This window comes from Styela clava, chromosome 2 (assembly GCF_964204865.1).
Source record: "Styela clava chromosome 2, kaStyClav1.hap1.2, whole genome shotgun sequence".
In the NCBI taxonomy this organism is placed as follows: domain Eukaryota; kingdom Metazoa; phylum Chordata; class Ascidiacea; order Stolidobranchia; family Styelidae; genus Styela; species Styela clava.
In genome coordinates, this window is record NC_135251.1 from 16,258,956 (window position 1) to 16,286,722 (window position 27,767).

Below are 27,767 nucleotides of genomic sequence, written 5' to 3' on the forward strand. Positions count from 1 at the left end.
CCTATTAAATTATGATTGACTGAGGAAGTCCGATTTTGATAGGAAAAACATTACTGGAATACATTTGTGTTAGTGTGCTGTAGGGCTCTCGAATTGCATAGTTTTTATGTATGTGTTGTAAACTTATGGTTATTGAATTTCCGGGAACCTCTTATATTCAATTTTGCATCAGGATTGTGGAACAAGCTGTAATGAGTTCAGTATGTTCATTTTCACACAAAATTGACGAATTTATTTAGTTACCAGATGTGCGCTACGAAACTCATTTTCTGGGCGTTTTCAAGGCTTCGTCTCACGGCCCATATCGGTGGTAAAGATCTGCAAGTGTTTAATAACTTACTTATACATTTTTTAAACAACGTCTCAGGATAACTCAACTAATAACAAGAGAGCTACGCACAAATATATGGACACGTCAGACCAGAGCGAATCAGTCCTTACCGGTACCTTTGACGCTACCGGTACCCTCAAAAAAGTTCTGAATTTCCAGTAGCAAGAATTTTGCAGAATCAAAACGTACAGCCAGTCATGACACTGACTAAAATCCGTGTTCCCATGGATAAAAAATGATACAGCAAAATTTTAGACGAAATATCAAATTTCATAGAATTCACGCAAAATTTTGAAATAAATAAAAGTAATAGCCTTCTAGCGAAAAAATTAATCTTTAACCACTGAAAATTTCAAAGCAATTGGTCCAGTATTCGAAGAAAAAAGCGACTTTTTAAAAACGTGTCAAAGAACAAGAACAACAACATAATATTGAAACGATCGTTATGTCCACTACGTGTCCAATAACTAAACAGGGCTATGGAAAGGCTGCCCAACTCAACGCAAGGTCGAGCAGTAATAACTAATATTCATCCGCTCGCTAACAGCTGATTCGATTCAATTGTGACGTCATGCAGAAGTCATTGCCGAAAATGTAGAGAATATAGGACAGATCGTAGCACATATTTCTTGCAGTAAAAGCGTCTTTTCCATAAAACGTGCAACTTTTGGAAGTGGCAAAGCAATATTTGTTACTAAATTTTTAAGGAACATTTTAAAATCATTTTCAGGTAATTACCTGATGTGCGCTACGAAACTCACTTTCTAGGCGTTTTTCAGGGCCTCGGCTCGCGGCCTATTTGTAGTATTTGACAATTGTATTCAGCATTTGAAATATAAAAATTTATAATTGAAAAAAAATCATAAATGTGCGAAGTGTCAGTTGACAACTGTTGAAGATTTCTCTCAAGAAAATTATTTTCTGAGCGATCTTTTTATTGGATACTAACATAACAAAGACGGTGTTTTTAAGTTTTATTCAAAAGAAAAGGTAACACTTGAAAAACATGACTATCATTAGGTAAGTTAATGTGCAAGTAATAATAGAATGAATTATCTATCAACCTATAGTTAGTATTGGCAGCTGGCAGGGCAATTTATTTAAACACCACAATGTTAAATGGCAAAAATTTGTTAATAAGTGCATTTAAAGGGGTAAATTGGTACAAAGGGTAATGCCATTTACATGGTATTTACTGAGAAATGGCCAAAGTAACTTCAGTCGACATTGCCTCAGAACTGGAGTCAACCAGCAAAGGCAGTATAGCCTTATAACTGTGCATCTTACAGATGCCAGAGTCATCCTGGCAGTAGTATAAAACACTTTCAATGAAAATGTTAAGCTGAATAGAATTAATGCCTTTCGGCAATGGCTCGAGTTTGCTAACATTAAATGAATAAACACCTTTTCCGGATATGTTAAAGTTTTCAGACTGAAGAAGATAAATTAAGTTAGGACTTTTGTCAAAACTGTAACTTATTTGACACACAGACGGAGCATCTGGATTCAGATGAAAACCAGGGCATGTAACACTGATATTGATCGTTCCGTTGTAATTGACAATTCTCTGATCCAATATAATTGCATTGACTTTTTTACTGGTCAACGGTTTCACTGACATTTTTATTGGTCCATCAAACTCATCAATTGAAAGGTTTTCAAAATACTTTTCAATATTGAAATCAACCTGAATTGTAGGAAAATTCGTATATTGAATTGAAACAAAGCCTTGAGGAAATGCAACAATAAATTTTATAGTAGCAATAACTTTGCTATGATTTCACATAAAAAAAGACTGTGAAAAAGTAGCTATTAAAGTTGAGTACTATGACAGCTATTTTAACAAGATGCATGTATGCAGCTTTACTCATATTTCACTATTACAAAAGGCATATCCTGATAGGCATAAGTTGCCGCTTTCAAAATGCGCTCATATTAGTAGGATAGGAGTCTTTGCATCGCAGCTGGAATTTGCATTGGTTTAGGTGTTATTAGGGCTAAGCAGAGTGTACCAATCTTAGCTAGCCAATACCATACAAATCCTTGAAGTCCTGACAGAACCGGGACCTATTGTTAATTTAAGTGTCAACTAGATTTACTGCTACCATGACAACTTACAGAATTTGTTTCTTCACTGCTCAGTGAAATAACTTTAATTTTGTGATTGTTCGTGTCAGCTATATACAAATTCTCACAAGCTGGATCGCATGCAAGCCCACTTGGCTCATTGAGTATCAAATTTTCCCTTCCATTACCTGCCATGGTTTTACATGTTTTTTCTTTCGGATTGAGAATCTTTATCTGAAAAAAAAAATAGGAATTCGGATCTTAAATTTCTTATGCAGGGTGACTGAAAAAACAGGACCCATAAATTTCCTGATTACTGCTATGAAAATGAAGAAAATACAAACTTGAACTTCTGTTTGTGTATGATTGTATTCCTCTATAATGCTCCAAATGACATGGATTCTGTTTTTCATTTTGGTCTGTATTACACCTATATTTCTTTTTCAAAACTGTGTTACGTTTGTGATTGATATTAGATATTCAGAAGCAAATTACCATCTAATATAAATTTCAGAGAAAAATGTTGAATATAGTTGATATATTCATGGCATGACATGATACATTTATAATCCGAGGAAGTAGAGATGAGAAACAACCTCCCTGAATTAAAATTTATCCATGAATTAAAAATATCGTTTATCCCACATCAATTTTACAATTTTAGAACATTTTACTCAAAAATGCCTTTTTTTAAAATTTGTACCTTATGATTATATGTATCTGCGATGTATAATAAATCCCGCTTATGATCCCATGCTACACCTATAGGATGTTGAAGTTTTGCTTCTCTACCTTTACCATCAGTATCACCATATGAAAAGAGATTCTAAACAACATCAAAAATCATTAAAAATGAACAAAATGAATGAATAAAAATGATTCCAAGCACCAGTAGCATTTTTGATATATTTGTACCTCATTATAATTATTTAAATAACATTGATGTAACAAAAAGTAAAAATTTCAATTGGCTAACACTAACAGTCGAACTTAGAAAAAAAAATGGCCGTTCATTATATACATATGAACAGGTCTCAGCAAGAGATTGATAAAAATTGGAAAATGTAAGTTTAGTGCCTTAAACAAGGCCATGCCAATCAAATAATAAGTAAACTAGTTTTACTGCTTATAGATATTTCCAACAAACATACCATGGGGTCGATGTCTCCCCCTACAAGGCCCTGAACAGCTCCATTTGTAAGATTTATTCTTCTGATGGTGCTGCTTTCACTGTCTGCTACATATAATGTGTGACATTCTTCATTCAAGGATAACCCACTTGGCTGGGCAAAACCTGCCTGTAAAAATAGTAATTCATTTCATAGCGATATTTTTCTAATAGTTTGCTCACAACATTATATGTGAAAATGCGTACTTTTTAATAATGGGGTGAATAAGTGTCCATTAATCACATTTAACTAACCCATCTACCATGATACATACGGGTATATTATTATATATACCTACTTTGTGTGGATAACTGTTGTTTCTGTTTTCTTCTTTTCCATTCCCGGCATATCTAATACAAGTTCCCATTTCTAGTTCAGCTCCTGTGATGTATCAAATGAATAGTACTTACATACAAATTCAGCAATTTAAATTATTTTAGAGAAGTCTACAGAACTTTTGGTGATCAGTTAAGCAGAAGATAATGTCAAAGCAGATTTAACAACACTAAGAAAACAAAAAATAGAGTTTTTGAGTTGACTGTGAATCAAGAAGTTCATACATATAAACAGAGATTCCATCGATCTGGAACCCAAAATAAGGCCGAATTTCTGCATTGTGAGCAGAAATATTTGGCTTTACTATGGCCTCCAGGTTAATGTCACAATTACAGACGTCACCGTGTGCGAAGCACTCACCCTTCAAGCTTCGTTTAACTTTTAATTCTTTCCCGTACTCATCACAAAAAATGTTCTTACATTTGCTCATTTTTAAATTTAGGCTAAAATAACCATCACCACGACAAAACCTAAGGATCGCCACACTAACAATGCTTCATGCCTATCTGTGCCTTGCTTCTTTGTGTTTCAAATAAGATTGTGCTTTTTTTTTTAATGCCACAATAAAGTTTTGACGATAAAACAAACAACACAAAGCTTTCTTTATGAAGTCAAAATAAGGACACGCAAGCCAAAAATAAGGAAGCAAGCTAAAAATAAGTCAAAAATGAGGACAAATCTTAGAAATAAGGATGGTATGGAATCCCTGTATATAAATGAAAACAGCGTCACAGCAGTACTGTTTGGGTGATATCTTGCTAACATTTTGACCCATTTATACTAGACCTGAAACAAGTTTTGAAACTAACTATGTTGAAGTTTTTACATACCTTTTTGATAGTCTGTTGTTTTTAGACAAAACGCCCAAATTTGATGAGACCCCGACATTGCAATATACAAAATACTTCGTCCATCTGGAAATCGAGGGCTTCCTCCTACAATGACATCCCATGGTGAACTGATTGGCTGTTCTAATCCCTGTGCACCTCCTTCTAAATCATGCCCTTGAACACCAGTCCCAGCTACTGTCACAACTCTTTTCACTATTAAATCAATCTAAATGTACACAGTGTTCCTATTTGTTGTTGAAAGTAAAAAAAGATATTGATACCGGTATATGTAGGACAGAGACCTGAGTCAAAATTATGAAATGCCCAGAGCTTCCAAAGTCGAATTGCTTCAACTGAAGCCTGCTTGCTAATGCCAAATTTCACTAATAATTTGTGATTGGAGCCAGTTGACACTGGAGTCCTGAGCAAGACTACAGATTACCATCTCACAACTTTGAGTCATAGTTGTATGATGCTCAGCTACACATCCATGACAAAATATGGGATTATCAAGTCAACTAAATATAAAAGTCACAAAACAATTACCGGTACACTTTATATAATGTTGAGTTTAGATATATTGACATTGCATCTAATATTCTTCAAACATATTAGCCTTAAAAAGTTGAAATAATAGACCAAGATTATGTACTCTATTCAATTTTGCTATTAAAATAATATCAAATCTAACACAGTGTTTCATAAATATAAGCATTACCTTTCTGATGCTATGATTGTTGCAATCGGCCACAAACACTGTATTTTTTCCATGCCATGCGATACCTTGAGGTGAATTAAACTTGGCGTTATCAAAAATTCCATCAACGAAACCAGAACCTTCGCCACCAATAATGTGACAAATTGAACCATTTAATGATGATATGATAATTCTGTTGTTACCACTGTCAGATATTGCCATTCTTTCACCTGAGACGAAAATAAAATGGAAATTTTAATTAATTTAATTCCCCTCCTCACCCAAGATATAATATATTGGGTAGGCAATGACAAACCGTAAAGATATCAGTCCTTTCAAAATAATAGAAGCTCTATACATATTGTTAGATGTTTGTGGCTGCTTTTATGGGGACTTCTGCAGATTCAAATTACCTGCATCATCAATCGCAATCTTGCCAGGAAAACGTAGTTTCGTTTTGTCAGTTCCAGTTTGTATGCTACTGTTGTCCAGGTATGTCAACTTTGAAAGTGGGGATTTATTAAGAGCATTTCTTAAATTATAAAATGTTAAAGACACGTCAACAAACATTTCTACATAAGATGTATGAGATTCTCCTGGTATAGAGAAAAGCACCTGAAATAGGAATAAAAACTAATGGAAGTTGAAGGTGAATAAAAGTGAAGCTGTTGAATTTTATCTAACCTCTTCACAACATCTCTCAAAATAGACCTTATTCATTAAAAACCCATCCTACGCGCAAAAAATAAAAGTGATGTAAAAAATTTTTTTTAACATTAGCTCTTATGGGAAATGTGATCACCAGAGCAGAAATTTGCATTTTTTGTAATTTTCTAGATATCTTTCATTGTATACGTGAGCAGTTTTGAGGATAGGATATTTTTTACATCTTTTTTGATATTTTTATCATGATAAACATGGTCAAGATTCTTGATATCGTTCATTAAAATTTTAATGAGCGTGGTGTTTCCGATGACGTCATTATCACTAGACCATGAGATTCTGCCAACGCGCCGTGCTCTGTGGGATATGCGCTGCAGATGCGGCCCTAATGTCGCTTTGGGTCCGTGTCCGTCCGGTACTGGAAGCGTTTAACATTGACAATCTATAACCCGTACCATTTCTATCACGTTTGTTTACTGGTTTTACGCATATATACAGCTGTACAGCTAGCAATCATTTACTGAAGGCATGCTGACGTGTTATTTAAACTACCGGTACCGTACCAAGGCTGCAAGAGGTGAAAACTAAATTATTTAGTAAATACTGAAATAGGCCTACGAACAAAAATGTTGGCCATCTTGCCAATAGGCAGGACAAGTTGTACGCTACCGGTATACAAAAAAGATGAATATCTCCAACCTATAATGGTACAATACCGGTCTCGTAACTAGGTTAAAAAAACATGACTGAATACGAGAGGGAGATTTATTTTGTCAACCAGAATACAAGCATTGAATCAATAAAAATCATATACAAAACACAGTTATTCGGTATAGACTGGGGAGCGATACGACCATCACAGTCAACTCCCCCCTGCCCACCATGTTTGCTATCAAGATTAACAGTTAATTAAGATGTTTTAACAAAAACTCCTCGGAGGAAGGGTTGACTAAGTTACGGAATATTTTTGGATTCGGTTAAAAATGTAGTCCATTATTAAACACTGCTTTTTTTGTAGATTTTCACTTAGTGGACACTTAGCAAGTACGACAGTTAATTTATAAAAAAAAATTGTAAATTAATAACAAGTCAGCTCGGGTATTCAAACATGCGATGATTGAAGTAAGAAAAAAATTTGAAGTCACGTTTAGGATATTACATTAAACAACAATGGAAAAGGTACATTGGAAGCAGTCAAGCTTCAAATGCTAATGGCATTAATGAAAAGAATATGCGAAATGAAGACTGAAGTTTTCATCTGAGACATTGGAAGATGCTAAAACCTTATAGACTTGATAGTGTAGAAAGCCTTCTCACAATGCAGTAATAATGGGACATATATTTATAATATCATTATACAGGCTTTAAGTTGAACTATATGTTTAATTAAAATATCTATCTTTGCTAATAAATGCTGAAAACCATTTATTTCAATCTGCTGAGTGATTAGAGCCAGAAATTTGCTGTAGGGACCATCACCAGGGCTGAATTTACCAATAGGCTAGGCAGGCTGAAACCTAGAGCCTCGAAATTCGGTTTCAAAGTTTGTAATTCTTTTGAAAACTTGACAAGTTTAAACCCTACAAAAAGTATATATATATATCAAGCTTTTCAGAGTAGAAAATTCTGTACACAACTAGTTTCAACCACATTGTAAACAGCCATTATTGCGTCGTTTGCATCATAATAAGGGAAATTATTATTATGCGCATTCTGCTGGAAGTTTCTATGTTAACGTATGGCTGTAGCGGTTGTTTGATCAAAGAAATTGAAAGCAAAACTGCCTCAAGTAAATTATCATCCTTTTAATTAAAAATTCACATCCATGAATGGGGAGAATGAAAAGTTTAATACTTTCATATTTTTGAATTTTAAGCAATTAAATGTGGTGTTGTTTAGAGAGAAATTCTGAGCGCAAAAATATGAAGGGGCCTCTCATGGTCTAAATCCAGCCCTGAACATCACCAATTTTGGGATAGGTACCGTACATGGTAGGTACCGTCAACATATGAACTGAGTTAGGCTATTGGATTTTGAAAGGTGTACCAGAAATGTACATACAGAATTCATGAAATATATAACATCCAATTAAAACCAAAATAGGTCTTTCGTTGAACGCCAGTTGTGGTCCCGGTACCGGTATTCTGGTATCACAAGCAGTTGGAGCACATATCCCACAGAGCACGGCGCGTTGGCAGAATCTCATGATCTTGGGAGAATGACGTCATCGGAAACACCGCGCTCATTAAAATTTCAATGAACGATTATTAAAAATCTTGACCATGTTTATCATAATAAAAATATCAAAAATGATGTAAAAAATATTCTATCCTCAAAACTGCTCACGTATACAATGAAAGATATCTAGAAAATGACATAAAATGCAAATTTCTGCTCTGGTGATCACAGTCCCCATAATAGCTAATGTTGAAAAAAATTTTTCACATCACTTTTCTTTTTGCGCGTAGGATGGGTTTTCAATGAATAAGGTCTATTCCTTATTTCATATTCATACGACAAACAATGTACCACAAATGAATGCTGTATGTAGCTCACTGGTATTGCTTTTCCAGCATAAATATATTATTAAAGGGAATGCATATACCTGAATGCTGAATTAACTCTACATTGAAACAAAAATAAAATAAATCACATCAAATATAAATTAAAAACATTATGCTTAATTACCTTTCCGCTGGGACTAATAAGTATTAAAGTTGGCCAACATGTCACACCAAATTCTTCCCAGATTTTAATTTCACAGTCATTGACAACTGGATGTAGAATATCATTTCGAAAAATTGCACTGTTTATGTTTTCATCCATCTAGTGATACAATAATGAAAATTATGAAGTGAACGTGAATAATGAGTTTCTTCTTCAATAAATTTAATAAGTATCTATCTTATAAATGCTAAAATTATGTTTCTCACAAGTTTTCTTGCTAGTGAGCTACTGGGTTGACAGAAAAAAGTCATTGAGTAATATTATTACTTACCGTAAGAATGTTTTTTGATATAAATGTAGTAACAATAATACATATTGAGAGATTTCATTGTACCTTTTCATTTGGAAATTTGGCTGAGTGTATTCCCACTACTAAAAACCCTGAAGTCACTGGATGGCTTTTCTCCAAGTTATGTAAAAATGGCATAATGTGCATACAATTTATGCAACAATATGTGAAAAAGTCCATCAAAACTAACTTTCCAGAAAAATCGTCAAGCTCAAGTGAACGATTGGTGTTGATCCATTTGCAATCTGCAAGATATTAAAACATTTGCATCGGTTGAATGAAACTGGTTATGGTTTGATTTTTCTGTATTTTTGTACAGAATAAGAAATTTAAAAAAACAAAACAATGATATTTTACATTAAATCATTTAATTAATTAACAAATATCTTATAAGTTTTTTGAAAGAAAATCAGGAATCAAAAAAGCTAATAATTTTCTTCCTAACCTATAAATATGAAGAATAAAAAATTGGCATTATGGATTTAGGATAGGAGAGGATTTACATGCTCTCCAATAAAATGAAATTTCTCACCTTTAAATAAATTAGATGACCTTGATATTTTATGCCATGCAGAATTATTTTCCACTTCGTCTAAGAATTTCTCCAAAGTTAGTTTCTTTATACTTATATCCTTCTCTTGTTCCACCCGTCCCATAAGAAGCATGCTGGCAGTTTCTATTGACTCCATTTTAATATATAACAACAACTTTATAATAATAAGTACCGGTATATTTTGATTTTCCGAATGTAAACTGAATGAAAACACCCGCACAGGAAAACAAGTTAGAATATCAGGGTGAAAATTGGTGATTGCTGGAATGCATTGCGAGATTGCGTGAACATTTCTTAAGTTTTTTCTTAACATTCCGCGATGTTTCTCTCATAACTCTCATTGAGCCAACTCAACTTGCCGCGTATTAGTATTATGTTTAAAAACCTTTCTACACCGCGAACAGGTAACATTAAAAAAATGTAGTCTACTGATGGACCGGCAACGAAATATTGACATGAATAGAGCAAAGATGCATTGGTTGATAAAATAACGCAGATAAATAAGATTAATTCACAAAAATGTACTAGGTTAGGCAGGTAAAATAAACAATTTTTTCTAATAGTCGAACGGCGAATTTTGTTTTACCGGATGAGGAAAAGGGGGTTCGCAATATGGCTCTCCTCTGGATAAATCTGTAAATGGGAAAATATTACCATATTTATCAAGTTTTATGCGTTCACCGCCGGTTTTATCGATGGAAGAAAAGACGCCCAGGTACAGAGAAGTGCGTATTGTTTACCACACGGTCAAAGTTGTTGGTTTCGAGTAGATCAAATTCATAAATGTTGCGATATTGTCCCTGTCCAGCCGGAATGAAACAATACAGTATATATTTAATATGTTTCAACGATATACGCGATTACTCAGTAAAGTAATTTTTGAGCATGGAACGGAAACATGCATTCGTACTTCATTCTAGGATTTTTCGGATTGTTTGTTTACATGCCGCATAACACGCACAGCGGGCATTTAGTTTTGTTTTTGAAAAAATTGCACACAACCTGATTACAAAGTGAAACGCCTGAGTAATGACGGCCGTGAATATTCATGTTTATTTGTTTGTGTTTGTGACTTGTTTTCTTCCTTCTTCGGTGAGTGAACGCGTTTAATACGTTTTAAACTTATTTTATTAGGTTTTGTTCACTTTCCAAATTCTTCGTCTTAATCTTTCGTGTATACCGGTATATGTTTTTGTTTTTTGCGAATATATCGAAATGAAATCTTATCTAAGTTGCTATGCTAATAAACGCTGTTTCGCTGTCAAGAACGGTCATCTTGCCTGTGCGCTGGCCTCTGCAAGTCGTGCGACACGTTTCACGCAAGGTCAGAAACGCGAAAAGTATAAGCGGAATTTTTAACTGCATTATTTACGGCAATCGTACAAATATTTTTCTGAATTTTCAGTCGTGGGGATCGGTACATAAAATAATAATAATAGAGTAAATTTAAAAATAATAGAGACAGAGGGTTAAGATCTACGTTTCTCATTATTACATTGCTGTATTTCTTTTTTATCGCTGGGTCAGTAGCTTGAGATTGTAGCAGTTATTACCCCTACAGTCCTCATGTAGTAGTACCTAATAGTATAGTATAGGATTATCACTTATAGAGACTCTTTGAAATTGTTCTGTTCTTTTTGAACATTCATTCTTTCACTCGATCACGGTGAAAAGTGCCACTCATTTTTTCTTGGCTTTATAGGCATTCCTGTTATATGATTTGTTTGTTTCATTGAGTGTTGTGTATTCAGATTGTCGAAATAAATTGTATTAGTGTAGAAGTACATCAAATGGATGTTGTATACTGAGCTCAGGAGATATCATGCCAATTACAGAAATTCGAAAATGGAAGAAAACAAAAACGAAGAATGTGCTTGTGTAGGCATAAGAACTTGCCTCAAATGTGAAATGATTCATAAATCTGAAACTCTTTCACAAAATCAGAGAGAATGTAAACATTATTATTATAATCATGCCACCAAAAGTGCAGAACTGACGACAATCACCCAAAATGAAATTAACGAACTTCCACATTTTTTCGAATTTCCTGGTGTGATTGTCATTAATGACTTCATATCTCATTCCGAGGAAATTGCATTGGTGAATGCCATAGATGGTGAAATATGGAAACTGTCGCAATCCGGTAGAAGAAAACAAGACTTTGGTCCAAAAGTTAATTTTAAAAAACAGAAATGTAAAATTGCTTCGTTTTCTGGACTGCCCTCTTATTGTAAGTTTGCTGTGGATAGATTATCTTCAATCAATGGCTTGAATGACTTTAAGACAGTTGAACTCTGTAATCTTGAATACTCTCCTGAAAGAGGTTCGGCAATTGACCCTCATTTTGATGATAGCTGGTTATGGGGTGAAAGACTTGTAACTTTGAATTTGCTATCTGACTCATGGTTGACAATGACTTGGGGGGGAAGTTCTATCAACTGGAAAAATCTCCCTTGTATTGGTATGATCGATCCAACTGATATAAAAGTTAAGATACCACTTCGTGCAAGGTCTCTTGTTGTATTACACGGACCTGCTCGACACTCATGGAAACATGGTATTTTAAGGGAAGATATAAAAAATCGCCGGGTTTGTTGTACATTTAGAGAACTTTCATTTGAATTTTTAAATGGGAATCAAAGAAATCAAGGCTGTAATTTATTAAAAATAGCTAATACTTTTTCTGGAAATGTTGTTTTATAACTATTGATATTCTTCTCAGGTATGCATTTAAATGTATTTACAAATTGTGTTTGTCAAAACGATAAAAATTGAAAATTTTATTAAAAGGAAAATATTCCACCAGGTATTATAAAAGTTGAATGACAGTAATTTCGATAACTTCGACTGTTCTTTCTTGTTAGATCTTCACACTTCTGCGATTTTAAACATGCTTTGTTTGACCTGATCCTCCGTGCCTAGGGTAATACTAATTTTTGCACATTTGTAGGCCTATGTACCTGTCTACATTCAACAGGCTGGCGAGCTTGTTATTTATTTAATAGGCAATAAATTTTCATAAAATGTTTGAAAGAGTAAATCACTATGTTCTGCCCTTGTTTGTTTTGAAAGAGATGCTGTGTTATATTTTTTTGCATTCTGTGTCTCAAATCCCAAACGCTTTAAATCAAATCTCACTTATTGGATGAATGTCATCATGAATTGTGTAATTCCAGATGTTATGAACAGTATTAAAAGACATGAATTCAAAACTGAATACCTTATTATTTGTTGTATTAATGTGTCAAATATTGTTCCGTCTTGCATCAGTTTTAGGACTCAAAGTAAATCCATGTATTGTTTTCATAAAATGTTGTTTGTCATGATAAATACCAGATTTTTCCCATTATTATACCAATCTGTTACAAATTCGAAATAGCCAAAGTTGTTTCCTAGAAGACAATTGCATTGACCTGAGTCTTGTAGTCTCACACCAAATTTTGTTGATTTTTTCTTATATTTTTTGTTTCAAATGTGAAAGTAAATTTATTTCCAATATTTTGTTCATAGCACTTGTTTGATTCTTTAAAATAATTTAACATTATTCCCAAATTTTACATATGTTACAATTTACATGCTCGTTTTTTTTTGTCCAAATATGTTGTTGGCGTTTTCGGTAACGACCTTAGTCTGTTTTAATATAAACAGATAACCACTGCAGATTATTTTAAGTGATGTTTAATATGAACAAGTGTATGATGTATATTGTGCTTAAGAATAACCACCATTAAGTTCATTCATAGGTAATTAATAATTGGGTACCTATTGCTATTTCCATACATGGATGGACTGGTAATTGGATGAGAGGCCATGGTTTGCTATATGATTGAGCTGTCTTATTAGCTTTCCTCTTCTCTTTGATAATATAGAAATCCCATCCAGAAATGTCTTGTTTTTGATAATGTGAGGGTATGCTATATACTTTTCATTGCATAATTATTAATAAAAGAGACTATTTTCAAACATTTTATAGCAAAAGTGTAATTAATTTTAGTCCATTAGCCGGTGCCCCCTGGCACAGATTTTTATGCTTGCTTTGAAATTATGGAAAGATTGGTTAGAATTGGTTTATCAAAGCGAGTTCTGATTGTGAGTAAAAACATATTGCAGAGGAAATTCAATCAGCCATTGACATCCACTTCAGTAGGATTTGTCAAACGCTCTTTACACATTTCATCCAGAAGTCTTACGACATATTTCACCAAAGAACATGAATGGATAGATGTGAAAGATGGTATAGGAACCATTGGTATCACAGAACATGCTCAAGATCAACTTGGTGATCTGGTTTATTGTGAGCTTCCTGCTATCGAAACTGAATTTTCCAAAGGCGATGAGATGGCTGTAATTGAGAGCGTCAAGGCGGCTAGTGATCTATATTCTCCGGTATCCGGCAAAGTTGTTGAAGTAAATAAGAAGCTGGAGGATGAACCACAATTGATTAACGAATCTGCAAGGGGAGAAGGGTGGATTTTGAAAATGGAGGTCTTGGATAATGATGAATTGAAGGATCTGTTGAATGAAGATGAATATAAACGTTTTCTAACTGAATAACAAATATATAAATTGTTTGTACATGTCTATGGCGTTCTTGACCTTAGACCTTGCTGGACTAACAAGTGGGCTTTTTCGATTTCGTCCGACATATTAATTATTAAAGATCAATGAATTAATAAAGTAGATCATCACATACATGTTTGTTGTTCCAAATATTGAGACTTTTATTGCATTTTACATTTCTTGCTTTAGATCTCATCCAATAATTACCGTGTAAATAGTTTATACTGAGTAGTTATTTTTACAATGTCTTCTCTCAGACATGCTCTGAAACGAGCCACCAGATGCGGACAAGTTTTTACTCGAGTGAATTCCCAGGTGAGATACTTTTTTACGACGCTTATCCATGCATCTGGCTACGAACAATGCCTTGTAGAATAAATGATATGAAGTGAGCTACAATTATTTGAAAGATTGAAAACTTTCTGGTCTAACATTTCCTACCCAATTTATTTCACCCTGGTGCTCGAATCGAATGTCCGGAATCAGACACACCCACTTTTTGGACCAGAAAGCCTGTATTACTCTTCCTTAGATCATGCTCAGCATATTTGTGTAAATTTAATATAACCATTATTATTTCATAATATTTTAAGTAAGTCCTTAAATTTTTAGTTTGAAAGTTTAAGCTGATTTTGGCTAATTTAGAAGAGTGTTCTTGGTGCTGTGCCAAATTTTGTTGAGTTGTCATAATTATAATTAATAATGAAGCATTCAGATTCTAATTTACTAGTTCTAACTAACCCACCGAATAAACTGAATTATACAAAAAGATAGCTATATTACATGTTTGCCATTGAATTACAGCCAGTAATTTATCTTGGCTTCATTTACATAGGTGTAACATTCTTTTTTCCAAAGATTTATTTTATATACTCTGTGGAGCAATCAAATTGAACTGTATGGAATGTAGCGTGGGCCAAATTGAACATTGTTTTATCTCAGAATTGGTTAAATTTATCAAAGCAAATATACAAATTTCTTTTCTAATCAACTTATACAATTATTAATCTTAACATAACAAATATTTTACTGTTAAAAAAACTTAGTAAATATACATGTATAGTGTAGTATTGTAATGTTACAATTAAAAATGCAAGTTATTATTTTCGATAGTGTACTCGCAGGGATGGCCAATACCGAATAGTTCACTATTTCGAATACATTCGAAATTATTTTTTTCGAATATGAAATTTCGAATACTTCGAAAATAAAATCCACCAATTGAAGCTTATCTAAATGTATGTAGGAATTTCCATACAATAAGCAATGGAATAACTGCTATCTACAAGTTACAACCTAGCTATATTACCAGGCATATCATATTTGCAGATTATTGCAGTATATATTTTATATACCATGAGTCATGTTAACAGAAATAAATTAATACGACAATAGTGGTATCGATGATGGATTTGAATATTTGCGCAACACAAAATCATCCTCTTAAAATGCCCATACTTTTAAATACCAACCATAACCAAATTATTTGTCGAAAAGCGGGATAAAGTATGAGGTATTTTTCCGGCTTGTGACAATTTTTTCGTGAGTACAAAAATACGAATCAAAAATTAATTATATTCGGGAACTTTACCACACATTTTAAGTCCGCAGATCGCCGTTGTATGTTTGAGTAATAATACTTTTAATATTTTATAAATATGAAAATAGGAATCAAAAACTATTTATAATCGGGTAGTTTACCACACATTGTAAGTCCACAGATCGCCGTTGTATTTTGTAAATACGAAAATAGGAATCAAAAATTAATATTAATCGCGAGTTTGCCACACAATTTATGTCCACAGATTGTCGTGATATTGTGCCGAATATAATTAGTTTTAATTCTTATTTTAGTACTCACGAAAAATTGTCACAAGTTTATATTTTATTCCGCTCTTGGGAACTAATTTGGATAATGGTTCCCATTGGTTTGTATTTAAAAGTATGGACTTTTTACTAGGATGATTTTGTGCTGCGCAAAATATTCGAATCCATGACCGATACCACTACTTAAAATGCCTTACCGTGTTAATTTAATTCTATTATCATAACTCAAATGTTGGTAAATCGGGCAGTTTACCACATATTTGAAGGCCACAGATCGCCGTTGCATTTTAAAATTATTAGTTTTATTATTTTGAAAACACGAATCTGAAATTAATTATAATTGGGTAGTTTACCACCTATTCCATGTCCACAAATACCCGTTGTATTTGGCATTAATACTTTCATTATTTTATCAATATAAAAATAGGAATCAATATTTAATAATATCGGTCAGTTTACTACACATTTTATGTCCACAGATTGTCGATACAACCATGAGTTACGTTGAACAGAATTAAATTAATACGGCATGACATTTTAAATGCTGGTACCAGTCATGGATTGGATTATTTTGCGCAACAAAAAATCATCCTGGTAAAGGATGAATACTTTTAACTATCGTTATCAGAATTATTTGCCAGAAATTATTTTCTAATAAATCGACTTGTTTTTCCAACTTGTGACAATTTATTGGATATCGTAACAATGACGGCTATAAATACCGTATTTCCCGGCTAATAAGTGCACATGGCAAATAGGACGATGTCTATTTTTAGCACTCAAAGAAGGTTTTTTTCCATATAGGCCTCCAATAAGACGGGTCGAAAAATTCGATAATAATTTTATATGTTCAGAACCAGATCATGTTAGTTTGGTAGAATCATACTCACAGAATTAACTATTTTTAACAATTGAGCGGTAAATTTAAGTTGTAAAGCGACAATCATTTTGGACAACCTATTAACCCGAATGTTGAAATAATTTTGGAATGTGATGATAAGTACTACACTGTACGTCCACAGGTTATTTCACAGCTGTGTTTTCCTGTCCCTGTCCTGTTTTTCTGAATCAGCAAAACGAAAGGGTCACAAATCACTTTATCGCGGTGGCCGTGTTTCTCTTTAAAGTAACTATAACCGGCCTGCGAATAAATATCATGATTGGCAGACCCTAGGACCCAAATATAAGGTTACACAAATCATGCTTGAGAAGACTCATGCGAATAATAATTAGGCCACATAGAAATAAAATAAACATACTTTCTCAATTTTTCGACGTAATGGAAATGAATTTGTAAATTAAAAGCCTCGTACACGAATGTCGGCAATGTCCACGTGCAAATGTTTCACAACACTATGCGACGTACTGTCGCAAAGAATATAAACAAAGTGCCGATTCTATTTCATCGTCATTACGTGAAACAGCGTAAAAAGTCGTTTAAAGATTCCCGTAAAACGAAACACCACGTTTACGGCGAAAAGTGACAACTATTCGGAATTATTCGAAAATCAGCCGAAAAGGTATTCGAATACTTTGATATTCGAATACATTCGAATATTCGATTCGTTTTGGACAACCCTGGCTACTCAGTTACTCACAGTACTCCCATCTTATTATGAAAACCCAGGTTTGTTCATACAAAAGTTCATGAACTATTTTTAAACTAACTTTTTCCAATCTCTCTGTTGAGCAAAAGGCTCCAGGCTAGTAGCAGCCGTTGATACATAGTGGTCAGTGCCTTAATATTTGTTGTGCATCGTAATTAACAGAATTATTTCGCGAGTTCTAATTGAGTGCCAGTCATTGTACAGCATTCTTTTTTTGACTTTTTGGTTATTGGTACTTACGTTACATCCTCATATAATGAGGATATTTTGATTTATTTTCTTACAGTATCCAACGACAACATACATCAGTCGAAGGAATCTTAATCTGCAAGAATATCAAAGTAAAAAGTTGATGGAAAGATTTGGAGTCAACGTTCAAAAATTTGATGTCACTGATAATGCAGAAGCAGCTGCAGAAATCGGAAAAGGCCTAAGTAGGTTTAAATCCAAGTTAATTTTCTATAGTTATTCCTGGATTTATTTAACATTTACAGTTTTGTTTGTAAAATCAGCACATTATTTAAGACGTCTGAAAAATATTTATGGAATCTTAATAATCAAATTATATTGCTATTTTTGTAACAAATAAGTCTCATATTATTATGGTTTATGTTAATTCAGTTCGGGGTTACTCAGACTGGGCCCTCGCCATAGGCTCCCAGGGGGCCACAAGTAAAAAAAGTTTTGAGTATTGAAACTCAAGTAAATGGATGTTCGCAAAATATATTTATGTATCAATCACTCGAAACAAGTCCTTTGCTAATAGCTATCCTGACATCAAACCCAGCAAATCACATTTGCCAAGCTCAGACCATGAGTACTCAGCAATATTCTGCATGGATATGCCTTAGTACCTACAAAGCATTCACATCATATGTAGCCTACAGGGTGACCCAAAAACTGTCAATCATACGCAAACAGGAGTTCAGGTGTTAAATAAATTTTTCTCATTTTCTTATACGTAATTTAAAACGCTGTTTTTAGGGAGGTCACCCTGTGGGCTGTAGTTAGTACATGGGGTTAGTATGGTACATTATTTAAAATCTCATATCTTTTTATTTAGTGCTGAAAGGTGCTAATGAATTAGTTCTGAAAGCTCAAATTCTGGCAGGAGGTCGAGGGAAAGGTCAGTTTTCCAGTGGATTAAAAGGAGGAGTTCATTTAACGAAAGATCCTCAAAAAGTCGCACAATTATGTAAAGATATGTTGGGGTACAATCTTGTTACAAAACAAACAGCAAAAGATGGTGTAAAAGTGGTGAAGGTAAATATTGGGTATTTTTCAAAACCAAAATTTTGACTGCTATTATATCTTTCTATAAAATCCATGAATCTATGTCATCTCATGTTTGTATTTCATTTATCAATTAATTTTTATCAATCTTGAATATTGTTCTTAGATAATATGGATTCTTATTGAATTTCTATGAAGGTGATGGTGGCAGAGGCTTTGGATATTGAGAGGGAAACCTATTTTGCTATTTTAATGGATCGATCTTATAATGGGCCAGTGATGGTTGGCAGTCCACAGGGTGGAATGGATATTGAGGAAGTTGCTGAGAAAACACCAGATTTAATATTCAAGGTATTGGGATACAAAAAATTTTCAGTATTAATTTTTTTTAACACTTTATGGTAAGAATGTTACAAAACGCGCTTTTTCGCGCCAAAAAATGTACGCACCACGTCTGCTAAGTAAGAATACCGCTCATAAAAACGACTACGGACTGCCTGCTGTTGTTTGGAATTCTATGAAATTTTGACATAACTTAGATAAAATACACAACTATGATTTGGTATTTGAATTTTTTCATTAGCGCATAAATTTCCCAACATTCGGGGCTTTTAAAAATTACGCTAAAGTTATACGTACTGCAAATTAATGATATTGTCTATGGACACCAATAAAATATATATGGACGCATGTATGTCATTCCTAACTTGATACTTACCAATTTTTATGAAGTTTGTTCAATCAGAACATCGTTAATTATTACCCGCAACGAGGCACTGTCAAACCAATATGCACAACTCCAGGGTTGATACGCGACGATCTTCCGACGGCCTCAATGATCGTTGCCAGAATAAAATCCTAAAATAATCCCAATTTTTCTTAGATATGACGCACATCGAAAGATTAGTGATTGATATGTGTTCTTTTTTCATATTCATTAAAGTTCTTGTTAAAAAAAAGTCAATTCGCGTACGTTTACGAAACGGTACAAATTAATTCAAGGCACGGGAAGTATCTTAGCACGCGCATCAGTTATCGATTGAATGCCGACATTTTTCCTCGCAGCGATTTCTCTCGTTTAGCATTTCACTAAGCGCGGTAATATCTTACGAGTTAAGGAATATCAAATGATAATTAATCGTTCATTAAGGTCGGATATGAAAAACGGTAAATCAGTTAATTGCCGCGTAGGCGGGCACTTGCGTAGTGGGAAAGTCGTTGCCGACCAGAGGTTATGTAAAGTTCAGAGACTTTCTCGTACATAATTAATTGGAAAGCAGCTAATTTCATTGAAAAGAATTTGTAAACTTTTTTGCATTAGGTTCTTCTTCTATTCACAATAACTTTTCGTTTCTAATTTTTTTCGATTACCTTCAAAAATAGCCGAGATACATTCTGTTGTTTATCGGTCTGACATTTTCGCGGTTTTTAAGTCTGCGCAATACAATCCTTATGAAAAAATTGGTCTATCGAGCAGTAGTTAAATGCCGATATCTCCGTTAATTCTCGACCGTTTTTCGCAAACTTGGTATTGTTTTTTTATTTTCACTTAGATCTATTCACTGGTGCAGTTTTTATTTAAATCGGATGAACTTTAATTTTTTTGTAACATACCTATTTATAGGCTATTCATCATTTTTATATCATTCCTAAGAAGCAGAAATTGAATATGACGGCTTATTCAGATGGTACATGTCCTCCTGTATGGCTATCAGTCCAGATTGACTATGTATGGGATTAACTAATCAGCATTTAGATCAGTTGTTCTCAAATGGGTGGAGGGGGGTGTAGCCAATATTTTGAGGGGGCGTGAAGCTACGGTAATTAAAAATAAAAATATTTGTTAGATTTGATCTTGTCCGCTTCATTTTGGATATTTACATTTCAAAACTTTTCATTTATTTCATTATTTACGTTCCATCCTAGAATTTCCAATGTGTTTTTTGAATAAAACAGCCTTTGGCCTTACTGTCTGTTATTTGTAGCTTATTGTTAGCTACCGGTAGTTATTTTTGAGGTGGGGCACGAGACTCTAAGAATTCTTAAAAAGGGCACGACTTAAAAAGTTTGAGAACCACTGATCTAGATTAAGATGCAAAAAAGACTTGGTTGGTTTTGTGATATTGAGCAATCCAGTCCAGCAGCAATCTTACAATTCATCAGTCATTCCCGAGGTCTGCTCAGGATAATCATTTATGTCAAGTGACTTATCCTGTTTTGCAGGTATAATCCCTGACAACGAAATGTCCGTATTAGAATAGTTTTGAATTCTATAATTTTATATTGAATATTCTAAATAGATTTGTTTAAAGCAGAATCTTGACATATGCCTCGTTTTTCTCTGAGAGATTTAACAGAAACCATGATTGCAATGTATTATAATTTATAGGCGAATAAATAACTGTAATCTTGATGAATTTTTGAAATACGGCTTTTTGACTTAATTGATTTGAAATATTGCTCGTGATTGCCTAGCGATTAGAGCATTAGACTTAACTGTGTTGGCATTGCAGATTACACATTCTTTGTTTAAATCCTTGCCCAGGCTGTAATACATTAAGTAGGCAATGCCGAACCGGAAAGATTCTGGTCCTTCCAAAAATAATAGCTTCTTGCATATTGTTGAGATATCAGTAGGTGCTTGAACAGGACGTATGGAGGATGAATTGTAAGTGTCATAAAATAAAATCCCATCTATATGCTTTGATCTAATAGTAATATTTTTATCTTAGGAACCAATTGACATTATCTATGGAATTCGAGATGAACAAGCGATGGAAATGGCAAAAAATTTAGGATTTACTGGATCTAAACAGGAAGAAGCTGCAAATCAAATCAAATCTTTATATCATTTATTTGTTAAAGTTGATGCAACACAAGTCGAAATCAATCCTTTCGGAGAAACTCCTGATGGAAGAGGTTTGTTGCTAGGAGCAACCCTGGTTATTCTATTTTGAATATTTGAAATTCACTTTGGCAAAATGACTAAAACACTAAGCAAAAGTGCAAATGTTCCCATTGTACAAATATGTAAATTGTATCACAATTTTTGTTTGATCATTACCTTGCCTTTTCATGCATGGCAAAATGGTATTGTAAATTGGAGTCTTAGTTATTTATGTATGAATTTAGGACCTAAGCATATTGAATCAAAAACTAAAATTTAATTCTGCGAATAAGCTATTTTGAGATGTTATTTCACTTGTCATATGACTGAAATCACATGCCAACTCACAATTGTTGGTAACAAATGGAGAGATAGAGAGATTTTTATCATCACAAACAGCGTCAGCACTTATAAAACAAAGACATTAAAAAAAAAAAAATTAATCATCATTTTGTGTTGGTCAGTAGCAAATGGTGAAGGTCATAGAACAGGGGTCGGGAACCTTTTTGGTCAAGAGAGCCATGAAAGGTACATATTTTCAATTTCATTTCGTTGCGAGTCATATAACATTTTAAAACACTTAATCTAGTCTCAAATTTCTACTCAACAGTTAAAACATACAATGTCAATATACAATTATTATGACTGATGCTGCATGTTGTCGCCGAGGGCCTTGAATGACAGCTCACATGCAGCACAAGTTGAAATCCACGATACTCGTTACATTTTTTCTTTTGGGCATCTCCGTAGCACTCTAAAAAGTTATATTTGCTAGTCCTCTTTATATACTACAAATAAACAGTACAAACGGACGGAATACTTTTATTCCTTTATTGCTCCGCGACTCTTATCGCTTCGTAATATCACAAAATATGTTCCAAAATCCCATAGTTTTGTACAATGCCTATCTGGCATTTTTCTCGCAGAACATGGACATGCGCTAAGCACTCGTTCTCAAACTTATTGGGAAATTTTCTGCCAATTTTGACTATAAAAGAGAAATCTGGTAACAATAGTAAGCTTAGCCTTCGAATATTGGATTTTTCTGGGAGCCATATGCCGTCACCAAAAGAGCCATGAGTTCTTGACCTCTGTCATAGAAGCTCGTGACCAGTGATTGGATTCAAAATTTTAAGAATAGGTTCTCTTTTGAATCAGAAAACCATGCCGGACGCATAGCTCTATGATAATACAAGAACTTAAAATGAGATTAAATGATAAAAGGAACAAGGTAAAAGTCCATTTTAGCCTACTAATGTTGTCGCTACTTTTTTGATAGATATCTTTGGAAGCATCAAATATAACGCTGCAATGCACATTACCCATTTTCTTCGGTTATCTAATGTCTAAAACAAGAATGGGTTCGCTGATTATCATGACATTCTAAGGATAGGTTTGCACAACTTCAATCCCATCATTGTTCATGAACCATAGGAATATGCTGAATATAATTATTAATATATATTAATATAGTTATATTACAAGCAACCATTAGGGTATAGGGTGCTCCAGAAGTATGTGTACCAAACAGTCCCCGAAATCGTAATAGAGCTAAAATAAGGAAACTGAATAAAATTATGGCCTAACCCTAACCTGGTACGCATACCACGAAAGTACTGGGTATAGTATCAGTAATACGGTCAGATATGTTTCTTTTGTCACATATATGTTCCAACACAAAAAATAAACAAAGAATAATAATAAATATCATTTCCGAATTGTTGGAAATTTCAATTGTTTTAAATGTACAGTAAAATAAATACTTCATGTTAGATGTCATCAAATATCTTTCAGTTGTCTGCTTCGATGCCAAAATCAACTTCGATGACAATGCAGAATTTCGTCAAGAAGAAATATTTGGAATGGATGATAAAACAGAAACCGATCCTAAGGAAGTAGAAGCTACTAAACATAATTTAAACTACATTGCTATGGATGGAAACATTGCTTGTTTAGGTAGGAACTTTGTAGTAGAAGGTCCTCCACAAATGAACCTTGTTATTTTTCTAATGAATTTCCATCAGTTATGTATTCACTATTTAATATTATTGAAGTCAACAAACGAAGAATGATAAAATAATAAAACAAGAGTCGAAAAATTATAAACAATTCACGGTTAATTAGTTTCAATTATGTAGTTATCGCGAATTTTACCTACTGAATGAAAATGTAAAGAGACTTTATGGACACCCTGTTTAATATGTAACTTATATTAATTCATATGCTTGATAGGGAAATAAATTTCCTTTTCGTCAGTCGTTATATTATTTATATGGAATGAAATCATTTTTGGATGTATTATTTTGGTTCTTGAATGACGTAAAAAATTTTAATTGGTTATAATCCCTAAACTTACTAGCATTTAAACTGTTCTGCGGCTGTATATTTCATTTATGGGTTATGGGTACATATCGTAAAAGGAGGGCTGTTATGACATTGTCAAGTGATCTAGAGTTAAACCCATTAAGTTCATTATACTTGTATCTACATCTAATGACAAACTTTCATATTTTTTACAGTCAATGGTGCTGGATTAGCAATGGCAACCATGGACATAATTCAACATCATGGTGGAAGTCCTGCTAATTTTCTAGATCTTGGTGGAGGAGTTCAAGAAGATCAAGTTTATCATGCATTCAAAATTGTTACCTCAGATCCAAATGTTAGTTTAGAATATTTGAGTAAAATATGAATTCCGTCTAGTTTTTCTTAGAAATATTTGTATGACCTATTTTGAAATTACAGAGTGACCCCAAAAACACAACCCATATCATTTAGAACATAATTCAAAGAGAACATTTTGTGCGAAGCGTTCTACATTACTGAAACTTTTGGGTACAATCATATATAAACAACGTTTAAGTGTAAAATAAATAAAATAATTGAGAAATTTACGATTTCTGTGTTTTGGGTTTCTTTCATAAGGCCCAATGACGGACAAGCTAATGCATATTGTTTTGAAAGTTAGATTTACTCTACCTATGTCAATATGGCTAACTAGTACATTATTATTCCAGGTCCAAGCCATATTAGTCAATATTTTTGCTGGAATTGTTAACTGTGCAACTATAGCCAAAGGAATCACAAAAGCTTGTCGAGAACTGCAATTGAAAGTTCCATTAGTTGTCAGGCTTGATGGTAAATTGACTTTTTCTCTCAATCACAAACCAGAATTCTTTATAATTTCACGGCTCAGAATTCGAATCATAGCTTGTTGGTCTACTGCAGTGGTTCCCAACCTTTTTTGGCTCGCGACCCCCTTTAGTGGTTTACAAATACCTCGTGACCCCCTGCCTCACTTTCTATACTTATCAGTGAAGTAAGCGGCAAAGAGGAGGCGAGGTTCTTACCGCTTGCTGCTGCCACGAACGTACCCATGGCAGCTCTTGCCCTGATTATGGCGCTTTTACGCGGTATATTCACAAAGGCGTTTACCAGATTTTAGTGCATCATGCGGAATTATATCTACTTAAACCTGAAACCTAACCCCAAATCCATCAAAACTGTATCCATAAGAAAAATGTTCCGACCCAACCCATATTTATTACAATCAGGGACAGCCCTGCCATTACAGCCAACATGCCGTGGATACGGCAGCAAAATTTCAGCCGCCATGGGTTTGGCTATAGCGGCCATGGTTTCAAAATCTCGCCATTGCTTCGAAGCCCGCATGTTTTCCGCATTGGGACGCGCGGAAATGCAGACGAGTTCGTGTGACGTCACAATGTTTAACATGCCATTAACACCTCGCGCCGCGACATTCTGGGGTCTCTCGACAGCTAGTGAAAATCTTTCGGAGGCAGACGAGAGTCCATTCCAGACTTCTTCACGTTCTTTTGCCAATATTGAACTTGAAGTTTTGTATTATTTTCTACTGTTTTGTCAGACCTTCGCGACCCCCCTAGAAACCCGCCGGGTTGGGAACCACTGGTCTACTGGAATATGATTTATAGTTGAGCACAACATGTCTTATGTTTTTACTACATTTTTTTGAGTAGATTTCGTTGTGAAGCATAATATTTATTATGTTTCTGATTAGCTGCCACAATCTTGCTAAATACAAATCAATAGTGATGACTGTTGATATTGAGAAAAAATACATCACTTTTAAAAATATTGCAAAGTGTATCATGTATCCGAAGGCTCTTGAAAATTGGGGTCACAACCCTTCAGTTGGTCGCGTAATGGCTTTATGGGTGGTTGCGACACCCAGTATTGTCAGAACTGGCCATACCTACTCTTTTTGTTTCGCCTCCACTTATCTGTAAAAAATCTTTTTCGACACTAACTTATATTAAAACAAAATATCAATCAAATTTGGAACAAGTACTGAGGCCCACCATCACCAAAATAGAGCCAAAATTTGATCTGTTGTGCGAGAATATGTAAGAAAATCTGTCACATTGAAGTTCCTGAGGGTGGCGAAAAAATTTAGTCGTGCCATGTGGGTCGTGATGAAAGAAAGTTTGAAGAATACTGTCAGTTGCTGTGTCTCCACTCTCCACCAACCATTCTCATGCTTTGAGGCAATTGCAACAACCCAGCCTGGCAACCAAATGAGAAGCAGTTAAGATTTTTCTGTCTGATAGAAAGTATCTGAAACAATTTCCTTCTATTTTTGCAGGTAATAATGTTGACGAGGCGTTAAAAATATTAGAAGAAAGTAACCTACCAATCAAGACTGCTTCCTCCTTTGATAGTGCTGCAGCGGAAGCAGTAGCTTGTGTTAAATCATAACCGTAACATCGAGTGGTAGATGCAAAATCTGTCATAGTGTCAAATAATAACAATGTTCCATAATTCAGTCAGCAATTGAAATTTGTAAAGAAAAGCCCATGCATGATCCAAGTTTTGTGTCATTTCATTTGTACTTATATTTACGGTAATTAATTGTAAGATGGAATTGATCGACGTTTGCTGTTGCGCAGTTTCCCCCTCTTAAAGCCCCTCCTAAGAATTGCCTCACACACCCTAGTTATCATTTCACATCATGCACTGCAACATAACTTCCAATATATCTTTATGAAATCAAATTTTTTTTCTTGTTACCTTCCACAGAATCCATGATTACCGGTATATATGCTAGGCTTGGTGTAAAACAAGTTAAAAAGTTACATATGGTCGACAGAGCATATTACTTTTTGACTTGGTTCATATATTTAATTTCTTTTTGACAAAATAAAGAATGGTGTAGTCTGTGGATGCAATTATGCGTTAGTTTATCATTATAAAAATAAAATTATGAATAATTTTCTTCGATCTACGTGTGTTTTTTGCCGAGCTCGGGAATTGAGAAATTCACCTGCGCTAGCTGTGTTTGTATGATGGATCTTTTGGGTTTGTCTCCGTCTTTTTATGAACTCTGAGCTATCCAGAATCCAACTTTAAATTGTTGGATGCGCAATTCGCCGTTTATTAAAGACTCTATTTTACTTAATAGGATCTTTTGGGTTTGTCTCCGTCTTTTTATGAACTCTGAGCTATCCAGAATCCAACTTTAAATTGTTGGATGCGCAATTCGCCGTTTATTAAAGACTCTATTTTACTTAATAAAATGACTTGGGACTCTCACACAACTAACCGCCAGGTAGACTTATCGACTGGAGACTAATTGCTCGTGTGACATACGGTCCAGCAACTCATTTGGATTTTCATCTCGGGGGAGATAAAAGTCAATAAGACGGCCTAATCATGTGGCGTACCACGGCTAGTTCGTATCTGATATGGCCAGTTATTTGTCCCAGATGCTTGAACTAATGGTGGAGCAAACCATAACCACCAGCGGTCACATGAACGGCGGTGGGAAGTAAAGCTATTCCCTCGCACATAGTATTCTCTCCGGGATGCGAACCAAAGCAAGGTCATCAGAGGTGCGATGGCGAGCGTATTTATAACGCTTGGCATGATGAGCATTCCACCCAATACCGGTGAAATTAACTCCGTACTTTTGCATCTTTTAACACGCTGCTGTTTATATGAGATTTGTACGCC

The 27,767-nt window shown here is 34.3% G+C and overlaps 4 protein-coding genes across 4 annotated transcripts; 3 read left to right on the forward strand and 1 right to left on the reverse strand.

Annotated features, from left to right (window-relative positions):
• Positions 1 to 1,288: 1,288 nt before the first annotated feature.
• Positions 1,289 to 10,397, reverse strand: LOC120335269 (NHL repeat-containing protein 2-like). The gene is made up of 11 exons (XM_039402753.2): positions 9,642 to 10,397; positions 9,155 to 9,354; positions 8,782 to 8,919; positions 5,844 to 6,045; positions 5,452 to 5,660; positions 4,734 to 4,959; positions 3,866 to 3,948; positions 3,550 to 3,696; positions 3,102 to 3,224; positions 2,450 to 2,632; positions 1,289 to 2,018 (listed from the first exon to the last, which is right to left on the reverse strand). The coding sequence occupies exons 1-11, from the start codon at positions 9,973 to 9,975 to the stop codon at positions 1,524 to 1,526; spliced, it is 2,340 nt and encodes a 779-aa protein (XP_039258687.2). The 5' UTR covers positions 9,976 to 10,397; the 3' UTR covers positions 1,289 to 1,523.
• Positions 10,398 to 11,143: 746 nt separating this feature from the next.
• Positions 11,144 to 12,445, forward strand: LOC120335271 (alpha-ketoglutarate-dependent dioxygenase alkB homolog 4-like). The gene has a single exon (XM_039402755.2). It carries the CDS (start codon positions 11,457 to 11,459, stop codon positions 12,363 to 12,365), a length of 909 nt encoding a protein of 302 aa, XP_039258689.2. The 5' UTR covers positions 11,144 to 11,456; the 3' UTR covers positions 12,366 to 12,445.
• Positions 12,446 to 13,610: 1,165 nt separating this feature from the next.
• On the forward strand, positions 13,611 to 14,412 carry LOC120335272 (glycine cleavage system H protein-like). The gene has a single exon (XM_039402756.2). It carries the CDS (start codon positions 13,707 to 13,709, stop codon positions 14,214 to 14,216), a length of 510 nt encoding a protein of 169 aa, XP_039258690.1. The 5' UTR covers positions 13,611 to 13,706; the 3' UTR covers positions 14,217 to 14,412.
• On the forward strand, positions 14,402 to 27,035 carry LOC120335270 (succinate--CoA ligase [GDP-forming] subunit beta, mitochondrial-like). Its single transcript, XM_039402754.2, has 9 exons — positions 14,402 to 14,537; positions 17,943 to 18,090; positions 18,720 to 18,919; positions 19,088 to 19,240; positions 21,622 to 21,808; positions 23,571 to 23,732; positions 24,296 to 24,438; positions 24,794 to 24,914; positions 26,401 to 27,035. Exons 1-9 carry the CDS (start codon positions 14,466 to 14,468, stop codon positions 26,511 to 26,513), a joined length of 1,299 nt encoding a protein of 432 aa, XP_039258688.2. The 5' UTR covers positions 14,402 to 14,465; the 3' UTR covers positions 26,514 to 27,035.
• The last annotated feature ends 732 nt before the right edge of the window (positions 27,036 to 27,767 follow it).